At 39.1% G+C, this 21,058-nt stretch overlaps 1 protein-coding gene across 1 annotated transcript; it reads right to left on the bottom strand.

Annotated features, from left to right (window-relative positions):
• Positions 1 to 1,906: 1,906 nt before the first annotated feature.
• EEF1E1 (eukaryotic translation elongation factor 1 epsilon 1) lies at positions 1,907 to 19,772 on the bottom strand. Its single transcript, XM_042869646.1, has 4 exons — positions 19,607 to 19,772; positions 17,414 to 17,614; positions 10,728 to 10,823; positions 1,907 to 3,639 (listed from the first exon to the last, which is right to left on the bottom strand). Exons 1-4 carry the CDS (start codon positions 19,712 to 19,714, stop codon positions 3,499 to 3,501), a joined length of 546 nt encoding a protein of 181 aa, XP_042725580.1. The 5' UTR covers positions 19,715 to 19,772; the 3' UTR covers positions 1,907 to 3,498.
• Positions 19,773 to 21,058: the final 1,286 nt, after the last annotated feature.

Raw genomic sequence — 21,058 nt, 5'->3', positions numbered from 1 at the left:
CCTGCTTGAGCATTCATGTAGCAGACAAACCACAATTCAACTGCAGAGATTCAAACACAAGATGCTAACAGATCAGAGAATATTATCCAAACTAGACCTCTGGATACAAGAGCTTACATAGGATTTTTTTAGTATATAACAATTTGGATAGGTGTATCTCTTCCTTCATTGTTATTTCTCTCAACTAATCCCTTTCTAAGTACCTTGCCCTACTCTTCTGCAAAGCCACAGCATCAAGGAATGGAGTTTTGGTTATCTATTGCATTTTAACCAAGAGGAGATTAAAGAAGCTCAAGTTGTAGAGCAATCTTTATCTCTGGCTTTTACTAGAGTGTATTGAATTTCAAGGATAGAACCACATCAACACTTCAAAGTTACATTTTCATATATATATTTCAAAATAGTTAATATACATGAACATCTTTGAATTACAGAGTACTCATGTCTGTTTTAAACTTGTCTCAACTCACTGCTGACAACTTGGGATCCACACCCATGCTTACTAATCTGTTACTCTTCCATCAGCTGTACATATAGTAAACTTTCTCAGTATGTGCGCGAAGAGAGAAAGAGAAAAATCATGTTGTCAATATATACTCCAGTAAGCTATGACATCTGTTGGGAAGGTTAGGATGCAACTTAAATAATAAGTCTCCCATTTTTAGGGCTATATTCTTCCAAAGTATTGGAAATTAGCAAATTCCTGGGAGAGGAGATATTTCAATTTCAAAATACTTAGAGGGTGGTGTAGCCTATGGAGGACTACAAGAGAAAATGGACTAAAAGGATGTGAAAATATTACCTCTTACAGGCTACCAGCTAGGATATGTCAGCATCCAGGTTTTATGCATTTTACCCAAGGAATCACTGACAACTCAGTTGATTCCAAGAGGTTTGCACCTACTCAGAGTGGGCAGTGAAGACAAGTAACAGAACTTGTTTGACTCAACCAACTTCTGCTGTTAACCTCAAGCAATGCCTACATTATCTGCCTGCCTCATAGGTAAACCACTGATAATACAAAGAACTTGAAAAAGAAAACAAACATATTACACGCTGAAGCTATTATCAAAATTTTCTTTAGTTTTGATTCTGAAGGATGCAGATTTCAGTTTATCTGAATGGCCAGGTTTTCTGTTTGTTTTGTACCTTACTGTAGCGCAGACCCTCTTGAACTGCTCATTCCTACCAACTCTTCTATATAGCCTTCCTATATTAAATCCAAATTTTTCCGTAAATCACCATTGACCAATTTTAAGTCTATGCAAGAACTGCCCTTAGATGCTTCTGCAGTTCAGCTGAACTCTGACTTCTCACTTAAAGTTACTCATGCAAAGGCAGGTAACAATCATCAGTCTGTTGTTGATCTATCCAACACAACACTTGAAAGTCTGTTTGAACACGGCTTGCTTGTGAGTGATGCCCATCCCAGTATTGAGGTGAAAAAGACAAGCCAAAGAGGGGAAGTGTAAGATTCCACTGAACACTTACAATTATCCTATTTATTTCACTGCTGAATTCTTCCATTGCTGAAAGGTTGTCACGCAGTACTATCTCACCATATGGCAACAACCTCAAGTCCTAGAGGCACATACTTAAAAGACCATAACATGTCAGGGCCCCTTGAATAAATTAAATAGAACAATTATGCAAAATAATAATACTGCAATGATGAGATACATTAACAAATGAGACTGTCACTGTTCATGAAACGCCATGAAAATAAATTCCACACATCACTGTGGTCATCATCATCATCAAACTGTGAAGCAACAGAAGTAAAACAACATCACAGTATTTACTGTGCCCTTCAGCAACAGAAATTTTCTGAAAAAAGAAGAGGTTGCAAGGGAAGGAAGTCACTTCTAGCAATATTCAATAAGGGTATAACAAACTATCACAGAAATAGACTAGCAAGGGTTGTTTTTGTTGTTATTTAAGAAAACAAAACAAAACCCCCACAATAGCATGAGTGCTTACCCACGCTCTCTTTAGGTGGAGCGTCAGCATTCATCTGACAGAGCTGAAGCACGTTACAACTCAGTGGTAAACAACATGAAGCTTCATCTTAAAAACCTACCTCAAACAACTTTAGGCCAAGGTACGTTTTCATATTTACTTTCATTAATTTTATTACATACTCAGTGTCTAAGATCAAAAGGTATTAGACAGAAAGAGGTAGCATGGAGGAAATCAATACCATCTGGTTTTCTCAGTGTTCTCTCTGAAGCAAAATGTCTCAATTCATCTTTCTTTGCTTTTAACTCTCTATTCCACTTATCAACTAATCTACATAGGGGAGTGAAAACTGAAATGCTTGAGCTAGCATATGACAGTCACCAAATGTACTTCTGTCAGCACAGATCCAGATTTTACTAATCCCTTCTAAACATTTCATGCTTGGTTTTTATTTTTTATTTAATTATTTCAGCAGCAATCTACACTTCTGTTTTACATCAGAGAAAATAAGAGGCTAGGATACTGAAGTCAAAGCATGTAGCAACGTAGAGAAATCCTGACACTTCAACACAGCAGCTGTTTGGGCAAACAAACACCTCAACACCAAAACAAACACCTTATGCCCACCGTGTTCTGTGGCACAGTGACCCAACAACATGTTTCAACTGACAACAGTCTCTTTGGTTTTAAAGCAAACTTTTAAAAACAAGAAGCGAGAGTGGAAGAGCAGCACATCATTATCTCAAGTACCTCCTTCCCCATCTTTTTTAGGACCCTGAAATGTGCAGTCTTTCTTCTGTGGAAATAACATGAAATGACAGCATATGCAGAATCTCGATAAATGCTAATATTGTTGACTATTGTCATAAATGCTAATAAATAAGTGATAAATGCTAATATTGCTAAATATTGTGAAAGAAAATGCTTCTGGATTCTACATCAAAGTCCATAAAATGAAGTAGCATGTGAACTTTTATTTTTTTTTAATAAACTACAGACTTCCACAGCCAAATTAAGACTACAGTTTTAAAATAATTTATTCAGTCACATAAATACTTTGTAACATTTTCATGTTCCCTTTTTCACATCATTGGCACACAATATAGCTCTTAACTTTTACAAAACTAGTGTAAACATTCATGGAAAATAAAATGAAAAGAGGGACATACGCAGAAACTCAATAAATAGTAAAATGAGTGTGTAGTCAAAGGAAAAGAAGTAATTCTCTCCTACAAAGACCATGTAATTACAGTTGAACGCTTAACTAAAAGAACATTTCATCTTTAAAAAATAGTGAATTAAAACTCAATTCCCATCTTTCTGCCATTGTTGCATTTAATCAGATACATGATAAAATTCTGTAGCCAGTTCAAATTCTTGAACAAAGAATAACAATTCAATGGAACTGTATTACTTGAGGCATCACCAGTTTTGGTTCACATAGAGAAGCTTACAAACCAGTATTTGCAAGGCAGTGGTTTTGGACAATGCAACTTCTAGACTCCCAAATACCACTCTGACACAGTATTAAAATTCTCCTTAATGAGCATTAGTATATAATCTGTTCTTGATAAAGACGACATTAGTCAGATGTTGTCGGACACCTGGATAATGCTGAATGTGGTTGAACCAGCGAGATACATTAAGGTAAATCTCCTTTTCTTGCACAGTGAGGTCCACCTGTGTGGGGAAGAAAGAAAATTGCATTATGAATATTATGAAACGTGGTGAGAAAAAAGAAGTGCAAAGCTTTACGGCTGATTTCAACTCGCAAAAGAGTTGTTGCTGTCCAGCAGCGTTCTGCCTCCATTTCACAGATAAAGATTCACAGCCCAAAACACGTGTTTATTTCCTCAAATGAACACATCTGCAGAATGGAATATTCATTTGTATGACATACTTGGAGGTGGGGGAAAGGGTGTTAGCTTGCTTGAATTTAACCAGTCTACGAATCCATGTAACACCGAGGAGCAGGGGAGAGTTCCTGAACTTGCATAAGTCTTGTGCCCTCCTCTCATTCAGCAGGTGGTCTCGCCTCACTGGCCAGGGGCAAAGTGTATTAGAAGTTCAGGAATACATTTTTTCAGGCCATTTCATACTGCATAGGAAAGAGGAATGTTGTTTTCCTCTTTGAGCAATAGTTCTACAGTAGTTACCAAGAAACAACACAGCACAGGGCTTCACAGTACAGGAAGGACATGGAGCTCTTGGGGTGGGTCCAGAGGAGGGCCACTAAGATGAGCAGTGGGCTGGAGCACCTCTCTATCAGGAAAGATTGAGGGAACTGGGCTTGTTTAGCTTGGAAAAGAGAAGGCTCCGGGGAGACCTCATTGTGGCCTTCCAGTAGTTGAAGGGAGCTTATGAACAGGAGGAGGAACGGCTGTTTGTGAGGGTGGACAGTGATAGGACAAGGGGGAATGGTTTTAAACTGAGACAGGGGAGGTTTAGGTTAGATATTAGGAGGAAGTTTTTTCACACAGAGGATGGTGATGGTGATGCACTGGAACAGGTTGCCCAAGGAGGTTGTGGATGCCCCATCCCTAAAGGCATTCAAGGCCAGGCTGGATGTGGCTCTGGGCAGCCTGGTCTGCTGGTTGGTGACCCTGCACATAGCAGGGAGTTGGAACTAGGTGATCACCGTGGTCCTTTTCAACCCAGGCCATGCTATGATTCTGTGATTCACTGTTCAAATGTGCTATCTAGCTTTATTAGGAAGGCAATTATTATGTTAAAATAAAATGAAAGATGTCTGTATTTCATAAAAGTATTGAAATTTTTATTCCTTACTCCTATAGTTATTTCTGTCATTCCCAAACTTTCAAGTCAGTATCAGTCGTGTGTTCAGTGTAACTCAGAGTTAAACAGCCACAAGAAGAGCCAGGATTATACAGCTACTCCAACAGCTCCTTGCCACTGCAATACTGGGTAACAGTTATGAAGAGCTTCCGGGCTAGTTTTATCATAGTACTGACCAAGCAAAGTCATTTATGATTACATGTAATCTATACTATTCAAAGTCTTCTTAATTAAAACAAGCAAAATCCTTAAGATTCTCTTTTAAGACTTATTACTTCAGTTTATTTCAAGCAGGCAGTAGAACTAACTGCTTCCATACTGTATCACCTGTATTACCTTGCCTTGATTACTACTTCCGCATCTCATTCCTCTGGAACCAAGTTAGTGTATCAATTTAGACAACAATCTGCTTTTTGTTTTACCTACTGTACTGAGTAAGCTTCAAAGCTATAAAACTATTGGGAACAAAACATGATCTTCATGTGAACTACCCTATCTCATCTCCCCACACAGCCACGTCGAATGGGGTTCACCTCACTTCAGTCAGCCATCAAGATGCACTGATTCACCTCCATGCCTGCAGTTCTAGCTGAGCTAAAAACTTAACAGAGCTTTATTAGGAAAAGAACAATACTGGTAAGATGAACATCTTGTTACAGACAGAGGCGTTACAAACTAAAAGTGGGAGCTATTAAAATGTAACACTGACTGCTTTTTTAATTAAGATACTTGATAAGTTGCCTGAGGTTCTTCAAGTGTGCTACACTCAGGACAAAATAAACACGCACTACCATTTAGAGGGAGATGCTTCTAATCACATGCAGTTTGTTGTAATTAATGACAGTGTGATGCCAGTGCTTGCTATGAAGCCGTAGAAGCATTTACAAAACAACACACAGTATGAAAAGAGCAACATACAGCCAAAAAATCATCTAAAACCAATAGTTATCCTCATTTGTAGTAAAGTATGAGCAGGTACTAAAAACACTAAGTTTGGTGAATAAGGTACACTAAGTATTACCATGAGTATTGTAATTAGAATACCCCATTTCCAACATCCATAGCGGGCAAGCACTTGGTTATAAGAGTGCTGAAAATAAACTTGAGATTTGGCAGGAGATACATTTCTTCTCCTCGAGATTTTATACTTTTAACTCTCCATCCTCACATTTCTTTGATATTATTCGAAAACAGTCTTATGAAAATAGTCCTCCTCCATTCTGTAAGTATACTGAAAAAACATCTGCATGGCTTCACAGGCAGGTTCTGTAAAAGTAAAACCCTTTCTACTTCAAGCACAGCATTCAAGATATCTTTGCTTATTTACATAATGTATTCTCAGTGAACTATATTAAAAAGCACTCTGTGGCACGCTCTATTTTTTACTCAGGACATAACTCTTAGGTTAATTGTTTAGAGATCAGTTCCATGGCGTTTTTACAACATTTTGTTAGATGGGTATTTTCTATTCTTCCTCATTAAATTAGATAATTCCCCCAAGTTAAGAAAGGCTGCTGTTCTGCTGGTAAAATAATTATTTGCTATTAAAGCAATTATTTCAATAGCAAAGAAGCAGACACTCAATTTGATGACTTTTTTTTTTTTTTTAAATTATGGGAAGAAAAAATAAAAAGCCTTACTCTTCTGCCACAAAGCTCACAAAGGATAATGAAAATGGGCATCACACAATGCAAACAGAAGAGTTTCTAGAAGGACCATAACTATACCAGCTTTAATTATATTTGCTTTCAGTAGCACTGGGGATGCAGACAAACTCCCATGCCTGTACCTGTATGTGCATGGGAAGTCTAGAAATACCTCTGTATATTTAGAGTTCTTCTGCATAAAGGACAGATACTACCAGTTTTTAATCTAGCCTTTAGATATGAAAATAGAGGTGAAAGTAGAAAACAAAACAGCCAAGTTCAGAATTCTGTAAGACACATTTCACATGGTCTTAACTCATTTTCTGCTGTTAGAGGAAAAGCTAAGAATCAAGGTACCTTTAAAATTTTTATTATTTTTTGCAAATTGAGGACTGTTAGCATAATTCTTTAGAATGAAAGCCTGTTATCCAGGTTCTAAGATAAGTAGTGTATCAGTGAATATTAAAAGAAATTATGGCAATCCATTAAATACTGGAAATCATCCCAGAATCATCCTAGAATGGCCTGAGTTGAAAAGGACCACAGTGATCACCTAGTTTCAACCTCCCCAATACATGTAGGGTCACCAACCACAACCTCCTTGGGCAACCTGTTCCAGTGCTTCACCACCCTCTGTGTGAAAAACTTCCTCCTAATATCCAACCTAAACCTCCCCTGTCTCAGTTTAAAACCATTCCCCCTTGTCCTATCACTGTCCACCCTCACAAACAGCCGTTCCCCCTCCTGTTTATAAGCTCCCTTCAAGCACTGAAGGCCACAATGAGGTCTCCCCAGAGCCTTCTCTTTTCCAAGCTAAACAAGCCCAGTTCCCTCAACCCTTCTTCATAGCAGAGGTGCTCCAGCCCTCTGATCATCTTGGTGGCCCTCCTCCAGACCAGATCCAAGAGCTCTACATCTTTCTTGTGCTTGTGGCCCCAGCAAATATTATCATGAAAAAAAAAAAACAAACAGGAAAAGAAATTATGAATGCAGTCTCATTATATTTCTACATTAGTAGTTCTGACTTGAGGAGCATAACTCACTTGGCTTGGTAATAGATTGTACTAGAATTGACCCCAAAATTTTGACGGAGGCTTCTATTTCTAGATACATAAATTTCACCCCAAGTTATTTTCCAGCACTCATTAAATAAATTTTAAATTCAGACATACAGATCTGATATGACTACTTTGGTTCTGCCTGAATTTACAAAGTAGAAAAAAAAAACTAAGTCAGATCAGCCTCTGTATTGATAATTTCTCTTAAACATTTTTAAATAAGACTTCACTAGTTTGGTTCTATTTACAAATTAAAACATAGGAAAAACTTTAAGAACAAGTTCATCACCACAGGGGAACTTAATGCTCACTGACTGCCTGAGTTATCTTCAAGCAGTGTTTCCTAATTCATATTTTCTTTGCAATCTGAGCTTTAACCTAGCAGAACTTCACTGCTGATCACATTCATCTACATAAACATTTGAGTAATCTGTGTGTCTAAAGACAAGAGTGTTTATACATACTAAGGTACATGGTTCAGAGGGAAAATATTGGTGGTTGGACTGCATGGTCTTGGAGGTCCTTTTCAACCTTGGTGATTCTGATTCTACATTAGACACACGGAGACATGGAATTACATATGACAGTGCAAGTCATGGCAATTTAAAAGAATCCATCTGAGAGCTAGCACCAAGCATTACACTTTTTGGGTATTTGAGACCTACATCATGATGCAGAACAATGTACACAGTTTACTTACTGCCTCGTTATTACCAGTGTATATTTCTAATTAAGAGACTTATTTTTTTTCCTCTACTAGTCTGCATGAAGAACAAAAAGATTCCCTTAGTGACCCTCACTCACTAAAATCCTAATTCCTTGGTCACTGCATGGATTTCTAGACATCTATTGTTGTGCTAAATAGAAAAGAACAAAAGAAAGGCACGCGACTGTAAGACTAAAAGTTGCTGTTAGTCTATTTGAATCAGGAATCAGTTTTTCCTATTGATTCTTCACTGACAAGAATATACAGTTTCCAGAACCCCACCTGGATAATGAGGGGTGCAAAGCAAAAGTGGAAGTGGGGAGGATTATAGAGATGTATTATCTATACACACAAACACTACTAAAAGAAGGTGGAGGAGTTAGTAGTAAAAGCAGGTGGTCTTAATTTAAACTGTTTCCAATATCACGTGCATGAGGTGGTTTCAAAACTTTTAATACTGCTCAGCTCATGCAGTGCAATCACAGTATGTCACAAGTACGTATTTTATAGAGCTATCTGTTACCCCATCAAAGACAGGGAGATTGGCCCTAAGGATCTTTATCAACAACCCTCTCAGATCCATAGACAACAAGAACATCTCTTATTTTAAGGGATTATCAAAGACAAAGTATTTTGCACGAGGCTTAGCTCAAACAGCAGTGGATATGAGGAACTGCTTCCTTGGAATGCACCACATCAAAAGATGGAGCAGCTTTCCCCTCCACCTAAGGCTTGAGGCACAGAAGCAGTTCTGAAAGTACTCTCTTCTCATTACAGGAAAAAAAAAAATAGTCACAGGATTCTACAGTTCAAGATAACTAAGTAGTTAATGGAAGTAAGATAACTACTTACTTGACTACTAACATTAATCAATTTTAAAGCCTTAAAAACATACACAATCTAGCTAATCCGTGGCAAGCAGCTTCTGATATTCCTCTATTGGAGAGCAACCCCATTATTTGCCCTTTATACCTTTCTGAGTCACAGAATTACCATCTTCTACAAAAATCAAGCACTTCAGAAGCAGATGTTGTACAATAAACTTGTCCCAACTAGCGTCTGCATGGTTGCAGGCACCCAGGAGCACTAAGTCATTTGTTTTTACCATCTGCTCTATTTCCCAAAGCAATAACTTGTGTCTTTTCTTCTTGATTAGGTGGTCTACTCTAGAGCAAACTCCAAATATAAAATACGCTTGATTTTCCCCAGCCTAAGGTTTTTTTTTTTAATGTCTCATTTGAGTTTGTATTTTCTTACACTACACAGTCATATTTTAAAAGTATTCTTACACATCTGTACTGCTATATAATATGGGAAAGGTAAGCATTTGACATATAAGTTAACACATCTATCCTTTACAAGGAAAATATGACTCAAGTATAACTTCAACATAAGATCTCTTTCATTTTTGGTTATATTTCATTACCTGATCTCTTCTCCCGCCTCCTCTCTTCAAAATCCCTTCTGTAGCACAGCATTCTAGTACTCTGCCTTTAATTGTGTAAACCAACAATTTAACTAGCTGAACCCTTTCCCCTGTTTCCTATTGTAAAACTCACTGACTTTATCCTCTTGAGACTTTGGCAGACTGGTTTGATTTGTTTAGCAGTGTTCACTCAAGAGAAGGAGCACTCACAATCACATTCCAGTTCCTCAAATACAACTAACTTCTATTTCTTCATGTTCAAATTACCTCTCGAGATTCAGAAGTGAGGTGGAACAATTTTTAAGCACTTCACAGTAAACGCCAAGCTACACATGAAGAACCTCTACATCATTCTCATTCAGTAAAACCCCTTGCTCCCCACTCCAAGTACCAGCTCCTCATGTTATTTCCATATTCAGTGTTATCAAGTCTTATCACTAAGTCTTGAAACACCAATGACCTTTTATCCTGGCTGACACTTGTATGCATTCATCCTTCAGGAACTTGACTAATGTGCATCTTCCATAGCACCAGTAGTACTTGTAACAATTTTAGTACTTTTAGCTCTGACAACTTTTAGTTTCATTTATCAGCTATCATATTGGGGCTGTGGATGCCCCGTCCCTGGAGGTGTTCAAGGCCAGGTTGGATGGGCGCTGGGCAGCCTGGTCTGGTATTAAATGGGGAGGTTGGTGGTCCTGCCAGTGGTGAAGGGGATGGAGCTTCATGATCCTTGAAGTCCCTTCCAACCTGGGCCATTCTGTGATTCCACGATTACCCCCATAGTTCTGCAAACAGACATGTTTCAGACCTGAACACATAAGATGCCTCATAGGTAGAAACAGAGGGACAGGTATCATTCTCATGTTATAGATAGGAAACTAAAGCAGTACAGACACGGTACTACAGATAAAACTTATTTTCACAGATCTATGGCTAAATGTAAAAAAGATTAAAAATGAACATTTATAGACAAATTATATTTGAAGATCTTTGGAAGAAATCTCATTTTTTTCCCCCCATAACTGTCATTGATTAATTCAGTAGATCAACTTGCACAGCAATAAATTGCCCTTCACGTAAACAAGCAATTACAATGACTGTACACACGTAAAAGTAATGCAAACAGTACTTACCATAACATGATGCAATCCGTAGTACATCAAAATATCTGCTAAGGTGAAACTGTTTCCTGCAAGGTAGACTTTATCTTCAAGGTGCGCATTAAGATCCTAAAATAATAATTGAATAAAATGATTACAGTGCTGATGTGGGTAGACAAAACACTAAGGCAGTTAAAAAAAAAAAAAAAGAGAAATTCCTCTGAGATCATACATGTACAATAAATGCCAGCTGCAATTTATTCAAACATAGAAAAGAAGACATACAAAGATGAAAAATTTTAAGCACTTCCTAAATACTTTCAAATCCATCTTTTCCAGGCTACAATTTACTGAAATAAAAAAAATAACCTAGAGTCATGCATTTTCTTGGCTAGCATGTATGACTCATAAGAACACCAATGCTTCAAAGAAACACTTAAATTACAAATACGCAACAAGTGAGGAAAACAAAGGTATGATGCGGTAGGAGGGGCATTTTAAGCTCCTGTCTGGAACTTGAAGCTAATTCGCTGCTTCCATTTGACCCCTGCTTTTATTAATGTTGAAATCACTGATAGCAATTCACAATCAATACTGTCAGTTCAGTCACTACAGAAGGCCATACAAAGGAGTACTGCTTCTGAACTTCACGTGTACCTCTCTTGCTCAGCAACTCCGTATTAGATGCTACAAGGCTGTGTAGCAGAGGGCTTCCATTTCAGTTCAATGAGTAAATAGTTCAAGTCTGTATTACTTAAGGACTCTTTAATATGCAATCATTCTCTGCAGGAAAACAGAAGGCTGATGTTTACTGTTGCTCAACTGCACTGCATCTGAAATTCAGGTACTGCCTGCCAGCTCTCTCTTCACCCATCCAGAAGTAGTACCCTCCATTTCACCATACCTTACCTACTTCTCATCCAAGTCACACATCTTTGCACCCTCTACCTCCCTCAGAAGAAAACTTAACAGCCAGCAGATTTACTCAGCTCTAATACTAAGGGCAAACTGGTTTTTATGATGTTCTTTCCTGAAAGGTAGGAAAACAGTTCCCTGCCTTTTCCTTGTATGTGGAAATTTCCTGCTAATGTTCCTCTGCTGGTTGGAAAACAAACAAGAAAACAAACAAACAAGCCTCTAGTAAATGCAACTTCCTCCTGGAAATAAAGGTAAGAAGCTTAAACAATGTTTTTCAAAGATCATGATTATCAGATCACGATTATTCAAGATTATCAGTCTCAACTACAGCTTGTTTCATTTTAAGGGAAGAATATGGGATATATTCATTACTGAAAGTAAAAAAAATAAATAGATTTAGCCTGAATTGCAATTCTAGCTCCATAATTCTGCTTTCTCAAACATGCAGACATATCCTACAGTGCATACACTTAAAAAGAAAAAAAGGGAAACATCTGACCATGCATTTAAGTATGGCAAGTTGGACTCCATTATGCAATGTTCTTTGGCAGCCTCTTTATGACAGGAGTCCTGTGCTTCCTAATATTTAAACATTCAAGTGTCTGCTTTGATTTACTTTTACTAGAGCAAATCAAAGAAAAATATTAACCCCTGCATAGTTCAGACTCTGTATGGTCATCTGCCTCCAGCTACGTAGCTATTTATGTTTTTCTAAGACTGCTTTGCTGCTTTGTTCTTGTTTGTTAGGTCTCAATTTAAAGATGTAACTACAGTTCTGTAGTTGAATTTTATTCATGTAACAGAAGCAAATGCTATGTTAAAAAGAAAAGAGCTCACATGAGAAAATCTGCAAGTCAGTACATATGCTGCACGGTATATTTGTAAATACTCAAATTATTTATCAGTAAGAAATAACTCAAACTTCAGAGTAAAGTTACCCACTGAAATGTTAACAATTATTCATTCTAATTAAAATTTTATCAAGTCACTTAACTGGCAGTTTGACAAATGTGGTTTAGTCGTGGATAAATCAGCATTAGTCTGCATTTTTCTTTTGGAATGCACACATTCCTCTCATAAGATACAGAAAAATACTGATTTCATACTGTCAAAGTCAAGTTAATTTAGAAACACCACAGAGCATTCCTTTCCATGTGCACTAGGAACATTTAATCAATCCTGCCTCATATGTTGTACTTCCCGTGGATTATTATATTACTGGCTAATTGCCAGCTGTGTTAGAATTCCTGAAAGCCAAGCCTTCTTAACTGTCCTCAGCATTAAATTCAAACAGCCTTCCTGCCACGGAGAGATTAACGAAAATATGAATGCAATACTCCATTTGAATTTCTATTACCATCTAGAAATTCAGGTCTGTTAGCTGTTATCTGTGTCACTGCCTTTCATCTACTTGATGTCTTCTTAAATCAATTATGTATTTACAACTCTAATAGCAAGTGATTGACAGAGTCTTGCAAAATGCTCGTAGCTAAATTAACTTCTTGGTGCAATCCTGCAGGAACCCCTTCTCAAGTTTCAGATACATTCAAAGTATAACAGCAGTTTACTGTAATAATATGCACTGAACAACTGCAGCAATTTCAATCCCAGTTTTGGGTACAAATGAGGAAAAAGCAAGAGAAAAAAAAAACAAGATGTTGTATTATTTATGGACTTACTGATGGATTTCTGAACTGATATTCTATGATACAAAATATCCTGATGCACAGTGACAGCTCAACACATCCCACACACAGCACATTTTTCATGTGGTTTACTTTAGCTACGAAGCACAATTGTCTGTAACCTAGTTCATCCATTAAGATAACTAAACCCCTCCCAGACCACAAGTTGAGACAGAGTCCACCACATCTCAGGTAACAGCTGCCTCTTACAATGACTCAATAACTTACAAGTGATCTAATCATACCCTGATTACATTTTGGATACTTTGCCCATAGAAATGCTCTGCTGATATACATACTTTCTTTCAACATTCCTTCAGTCAGCAATAGTCACAGGGTCACTGCCCACCTAAATGCCTTCACGTGGCACTACACAAAGAGAGTTAAGCACTCACATGTCCCAAACAAATCCTGGACAACACAGAATCCAAGAAGAGGATTCAAGAGTCCTTCCAAGAAAGGCACAACTTCATGGTTAGGGGTGTATCCTTGTTTTCAGTTCTGATGCAAGACATCTATCTAAAGGTGAGCTAAGCCTGGTCTGGAAAAATATTATATTCATAATGTGATTTCTGCAAAGGACAGAAGAAAGATAGCTCTCTTAACAACTGCTGCTCAAATAATCAAAACACAATCTTTTATGCCTGCAAGCAAACAATTTCACTCTTAGAAAAAGGAGAGGAGTGGAAACAGGCACAGAGTTCCAATAAAGCTTGCTGGACAAGCTTGTTGAAGTGGTTAGGCAACCCATTGAAAAACAGCAAACAAGAACCATGGATTAATGCCATGAAGGCAAATGCAATGGATTAACCTACATAGTGATACAAACAGTACATAGTGATAGAAACAGTAATTTTTCAAACCAGTACAACAATAACTGAAGCTTGTAACAATTTATTTAGATTTCTAATTGAACTTCATGATTGGAGCCAGAAAGCACAAGAAATTAGGACAGAATTAGCTGTAATCATGGAATATTTTTTATATGAGATGCTGCAAGGAGTACACAAATTCTTGGCTATAATCACCTTCCAGAAAACACAGTTAGAACTTTCTACAGCTCCACAGAAGCTCTTCTGTGAAATCCAGTAGAAACTCCCAGCCACATTTTGAATAGACAGTATTTGTCCCCCCTCAGGTATCAAGTTTTCAATACATAAAATTGGCAAGTCAGAGACATTCAAATCTCATGAATGGAATTTGTTAATATTCAAGCAGAAATTTGGTGGCATGATCATTTCTCAGAAGTTCTCAGTTCTTCGGCAGAGGAGCAGAATCCCTACTTGGTATCAAGAAAAACTCAAGAATTCAGATATTCCCCCCACTCCTCATATGTAATTTAATTTCCCACTAATTAAACATCATTCCATTGATCAGAAGCAAAGGAAATTCAGTCTCATTCTGTGGAAACTGAAGTTAACATAACACATTGGACTGATATCATCACCACCATTGACAGTAATTATTTCTACACATCCGTAGACCAGCCCACAGGCATTGCTTTTGTTTATTTTGTCCAGCACAGCAACTCAACCCAATTTGGACAGAACTATTTAACACTTGCATTGAAAATTTCTGAACTGCATGGATTTTGCTCCAAATAAATTAAAAATTCTTCTTGAGGTGGCCTCCTTCACAATTGTTTTCATGTCAGGTAACAGCTTTAGTCAACTTGCCAGTCAGAACAAGCTTACAAACGTTTTCTTAAGGCTAACAAAAAAACCCTCCCTCTCTTCAAATTAGCTAACATTACAGCAGTTATTAACTGATGTTTTTCAGAACCACATCAGCTCATTTAAGGGTTAACCAGTGGCAGCCTAAAGTTTACAACAGAAGCAACTGAACTGTTTTTGGCACAGCTTATTATAAATTGTGGCTCTAGGCTGCAACTGTCCCAAGACTGCCATTGATTATTCCAGACACGTTGTAAAACTACAGTCTCAGACTTGCCTCCCTATTTTAGTCCCCCCCCTCCTTTCTTTTCCCTTCTCATACTCCCTTTTGGCATAGTATACTTTAATGGTAGGCTGCCTCTTGTTCTGATTAATCACGGCAGCAAGAGAACAAATTAAAAAAAAAAAAGTTAATTGCTACCCTGCAAAATTATTAGTGCTGGAGCAATTCCACAGCATCAAGATAAACTCTGGCCATTCAGCATCTGCTATGAAAGAAAAGCTGCAGAAAAAATTAAGTGCTATTTAGGATCTCTCTCTTCGCACACAGACACACACACACACACACAGGCAGTCAGCATAACTTCAGGGAGACTTTCTCAATGATGAACTTTTGTTTGGAAATAATTTATCCACATGTCTGTTTTAGCAAATTGCATTTTCTGAACTGTCAGCAAAGGCAAAACTGAAAAAGACAAAAAATACCAGCTTCAGAATGAAAACGTATCTGGTGTTATCACCCAATCAGCTCTACAAAATACTTGTGGGTGCAATGACAAAGCAGGTATCATCATTTAAGCCACTCAGACTTGAAGTCTTTAATTTTTGTGAATTAGACTAAGGGCAAATCCTTGCAAGATGCCAATTTGTTTGTTTGGATGTTGCCTAGAATATTAGGAAGGTAATTTGCGACTGCTGTGATGAAGCTCTACGTAGCTGAACAGTCTTCTATCAAATTATATATATAAAAAAGGTAGAAAGGGATCTCCAGCAGCCACCTCGCCTTGTCACACCTCCTGTTCAAAGTATAGCTAAACTTTAAGTTAAATCATAATTAGTCCATGCCTCCATCAGTTGAATGCTTAAGTCTTGAGGGATAGACAGCACTTTCAAAGAGTAGCTTTGACTGTAAAGGTTCTGATACCATCCACATAGAAGATAAAACTAGTGCTGTTACAAGAAAAAAAAAGAAAAGCAAGCTTGTGCTCATCCCATAGATAAAATGAGATCAAGATAACTCAGATTATCTGAGGTGTAAGTGAAAGAAGTGATTCTGTAGGATGCTCACCAACTCAGTCTTTTTACCAGGCACAATATCCCATGGCCTTAAGATTTAGGGTGCCGTCACTTAGAGAAGGACAATGAATTATTAACAACATATTGCTCTGCACCACTCCCAAAATGTAAAATCTCCTTTGATTTCAAGCAACGCAGAAAGTTACATCTAGAAAAAATACTGGAGCAGCAGCCTATCTTTGGTTGCTGTAATTTTATTTGACTCAGATCTGCCACACCTAACAAAAATCAGAAGCATTAAAACTCTGCTATCACGAAGAACAGACAATCCAACGCCTAGCAACTCACAAAGCTACATCCAAATCTAGACTGATTCAGTAGCATTTGGGTCTTTCTATTTAAAATTGATATGTGTTTCATATACACTTGGTAAACAGTCCCTCAGTACTTAAAAGCATAAAGCAATTTTTCTCTTCAAGCTCTGTTCCCAAAAGATTGCAAAGATTCCAATTATCAGTCACAAGGAGTAAGCAGCAAAATAGAATAAGCTTTTCAATCTACTCCCTGCCATCTGGCTGCTTAAATAAAGGGGTTACCCCTGAGATTTTTTTTTTGTTTCCACCTATCTTAGAAGAAGAAAGCTGCAGACTACAAGAAAAAACTGAGTACAGTTGTCTGAAGGCTCCGTACAAAGCAGCTTCATTTGAAGATCAGTTTTGTAGATTTGCAAAATCTGAAGGTTTTGTTTTTCACTGTTTCACATATCTACTGAGACAACATCATGTAAGGACTATATTGCAATTACCAAATCAGGAGGAGAAAAAAAATCTGCATCTGCACAGTTATCTTGAAATACAGCACAGCTTGTTTATAACTGAGGTTTTATGAAGACAAAAAGAAACCAGAGCATCACAAGACAGAGCTGTTAAATAATCTCTATCTGGAATGTTCTAAGCAGTTCACAGCATTACAGCCATAAAATGTGGTAAGAGATCGGCTTCATGTATTTTTGAGTTTGCTTTCAGGTGGCTTTTATGTTTTGCTAATAAAAATCAAAAAGCAGAAGAAAAGCCAGCACTGAAAGACACTCAAGTTACTCTCAAGTTATTAATCACTTACTTGGTTTTGCTCATGTTAGCACACAAATATTTTTCAAGGCCTAATCTCTCCAAAATTCATTGGCAAGTCAGAACTAAGCACTCCTTACCTTCAGAACTGTTCTGGTATCTTCTCTACTAGATTGTCTGCCTACTTGAGTCACTCTGTATTCCAACCACTGATGAACCACTGCTTTCTCCTCTGCAGAACTTCCAAGCAGTTGCTCTTTCTTAGCCTGTTTAACTAAGTATGAAGCTATGGTAACTAATCCTGTCAGACCAGGACCGTTGTTTGTCTGCAGAACAGGAACCTAGGAAAAGGAAAAAATGTTGTAACGTTATAAAACTCATTCAAAAAAAAAAAAGACTCTGTGAGATTAACTATTATTTCTTTGTAGTCTCTCAGAAGACTCTTAAAAAACAATGTATCAATTTGTAAGCATTCAAGCTAAAAGTAATAACAAAGTGAAATATGCAAGTTGTATTTCTACTTTTTGGGGTGGTTTATTTTCAGTTTTTACAGATTACACATTCAGTGCACACTGGGCATCCCAGAACTCCTTCAGCTCAGTGCACATTTATCACAAAATAATCAAGCTGCACTAATATTAGCAGTAAGTAGAAGTGTTGTTCTGACACTGTCAGGAGACACTCACTGAACCATGATTTGTTTTCAGGTTCCAGGCTCCAACTTCAGTTTCCACTTTCCATCACGACAGCCTGACTTAGTGAAATACTTATACGCACTTCCTGTTCCATTGCCAAACAGCAGAACAAGCTATTAGTTCAGAGAGGACAACATAACACAAACCTCTAGCTTGAATTCCGTATCTGTTAGTGATGTTACCGCGTTCAAGTGATTTTAATTAATTGTCTCTGGGAAAAAGCATTAATAAATCTTTATAATAACAAAGCATAACGTGTCTTCAACAAAAAGGAGCATATCTTAAACATTTCAATATTTTTAACTACAGCAAATTAAAGATCCCTATTATTGTAAGAACTGATTATATTTAAGTTGTGAAACTAAATTGTATTTTATGAAGAAGCAGAAGAGAATCAGTGACACAGAATTTTTAAAGGCAACGTACTGGAGTTACAAAATCACTGTTCAAGAGCACAACTTCACAACATGGTCCTCATCACTGTTTCACAAGCACTGCTTCAAAGAGAAGCATCAAAACACATAAAACACTTAAAATTGAACACGTTATAGGCTTTGGGGGTACGGAAAAATGAGTAGCCAGTTTGCTTTGAGAAGCTCCTTCGGAACACACAATTAATAGAGCAAGTATTAACAATCTTTTACAGCAGGAAAGGAAACTCAACTACTAAGAATCAAAAATGAAATGAATGCAACTTCACTGCAACAGCCTAAAGTTTATTCACTCATTCATGGCATCACATGGTGCAAAGTTATCATTTCTTAAGGGTATCTTAGCACACAAAGGACACCATCTACCTTCAGATTTAGTGAATGTAATAAGATGTAAGTTTAATATACAGCATTTAATCTGCAGTTCTGCCTGGAGTCCTTGACTATGCATTTTTTTCACTGAACACATGATCAGGAAAAGTGATGGACAGCCAGATTTCATGACTCACACCTTCAGAGTAATGCCAGTCATGGCACTGAAACATCACTCAAATTGTTAACTAAGGAAGCTTACTACTTGAAAGCAAGGAATGCAGATGTGGATATCAAGCACTGTAATCATAAACAGTAAATTAAGTGAAGGAAAAACAACACGTACAAAAGCAGAAGGGAACTGCACAGTTTGCTTTTCTCTGGTATTCTTCTCAGAGAAGAGCCTGCAAAGGCTCCCAGACATCTGCCCTTCCCCTGCTCCCCACACTATTTCCCTCAAGCCCCCGTTGCCTTTCAAGCTGCAGAACGTAACGCTTTGCTGCAAGCTTCAAGATACTGAGACATCGACTTTAATTCGAGCAGAATTTTAAAGCGCAAATCCCTTTTCCTCAGATGCATTTCTAACATCGAAATCCTACCCTTTACCTCACCACGTCAGCACAGATATAACCGCACTGACACCAGGGAAACGCAGGCACAAGGAGAGCGCCGCATGAGTTAAGCCGACGTGTCTCCACGAGGCACAGTAAGACTTTTAACCCAGAGGGAGAAGCTCCCTGGACGTGCGGGCGACAGCGATCCGCCACAGCGAGAGGAGAGCGGTGAAAAAAGGCGATGGAGAGGAGATGACGGCGCAGGACGGGGATAGCTGAGGGAAAGGACACCCGCGCGCCACTGCCCGCTCCCGGCCCGGGCCCCTCCTGGCTCCCTTCACCTGCCGCTCCCCCTGGGCGCCGTACTTGTTCCCGCTCTGCAGGCCCAGCGCCTTCTCCAGTAAGGCCAGCTCATCCGTTACCGGCCCCAGCCGCGCGGCGGCCGCCATCTTCCTCAGAGAAGCACCTGGTCGGAAAGGACCGGCCGCAGCCGCCACCTGCCAACAACCGCTAATCCCATTGGAGAACACGCCACCACACCTCCTCAACAACCGTTGTTGCCATTGGGCTGAAGGACTCAGCCGACCAATCAGACGCTCGGATCAGTCCACTCTTGCGAGGAGCCAATCCGAGTTTTGAAACCTCGGGAGAAGCGAGGGAGGTTCCACGGTTCGCTGAGTGCGCATGCGCAAAGGACGCCCGCGCGCAGAGGTGGGCACGCCTCATTTTGTAGATTGCGCATGCGTGGAGGGCGGGGACACACGGCCAGGGTGTGACGTCCGGTGCTGGGCGGGGCTGTGGTTGTGCGCGGGGTGGAAGGCGGGTAGGGGAGGTTGGAAGGCTGTTGGGTTGCGTGGCGCTGCGCGGAGCCGCGCTTGGCGTTTGTCTGTTTGTACGGGTGCGCGTTCAGTGCGGCACGAGGCGCGGCCTCGTCCTTAAGCGAGAGTGGATCCGTGGTTGCTCCTCTGAAAGAGGCAAACGGAGAAAAACAAGCAGCGCTGAAACATTCATAGGGTCACAGAATCACAGAATGGCCTGGCTTGAAAAGGACCACAATGATCACCTAGTTTCAAATCCCCTGCTACATGCAGGGTCACCAACCAGCAGACCAGGCTGCCCAGAGCCACATCCAGCCTGGCCTTGAATGCCTCCAGGGATGGGGCATCCACAACCTCCTTGGGCAACCTGTTCCAGATTCATAACTGAATCTAGTGTTCAGACCATCGTCATCAGCTGGCCATTCGGCATCTCAATATAATGGCAATACCAGCTTGGAGAATCCCATTTTCAGTATCACGTCAGCCCAGTCCATTGCTGTGGCAGTGGGTTTCTCAGCTGCATGGATCTGTTAGTCAAGCTGTGGTGTGCTGTCTGGGAATATCATGAGATTAACTAGACAGAACACGTCTCTCAGTCTGGCTTCATAAAAGTACAGGGATGATGAAGTGGCACCGCCTGCCCCTCTATGTACAGGGCCTGTCTTCCACCCTGGGACTCACAAACCTGTTGTTGAGCTGCAGCCAAATTTACTGGAAAAGCTGACATTTCAGTTAGATTACTAAAGATTTTGTGAGGTGAATGCAGGGAAATCGCTTGGGCACTGTGCGTGCTGGTCAAGGGCATCCAAAGAAGAGGATGCAGAGCTTGTCACCACCTGGCCTGACTAAATACCATATTTAAGATTCGTTAAAGGTGTGGTTTAATCACCTTTCTAACGGAAGATATTCTGCTGCAAATACCACATCTCCATATCTGATCATAAATGTTAGAAATTAAAACAATTTTTGATTGAC

The sequence above is a fragment of the Lagopus leucura genome, unplaced genomic scaffold (assembly GCF_019238085.1).
Source record: "Lagopus leucura isolate 7727_CA_CO unplaced genomic scaffold, USGS_WTPT01 Super-Scaffold_100002, whole genome shotgun sequence".
NCBI lineage: Eukaryota > Metazoa > Chordata > Aves > Galliformes > Phasianidae > Lagopus > Lagopus leucura.
This window is presented reverse-complemented; position numbering and strand designations above follow the sequence as displayed.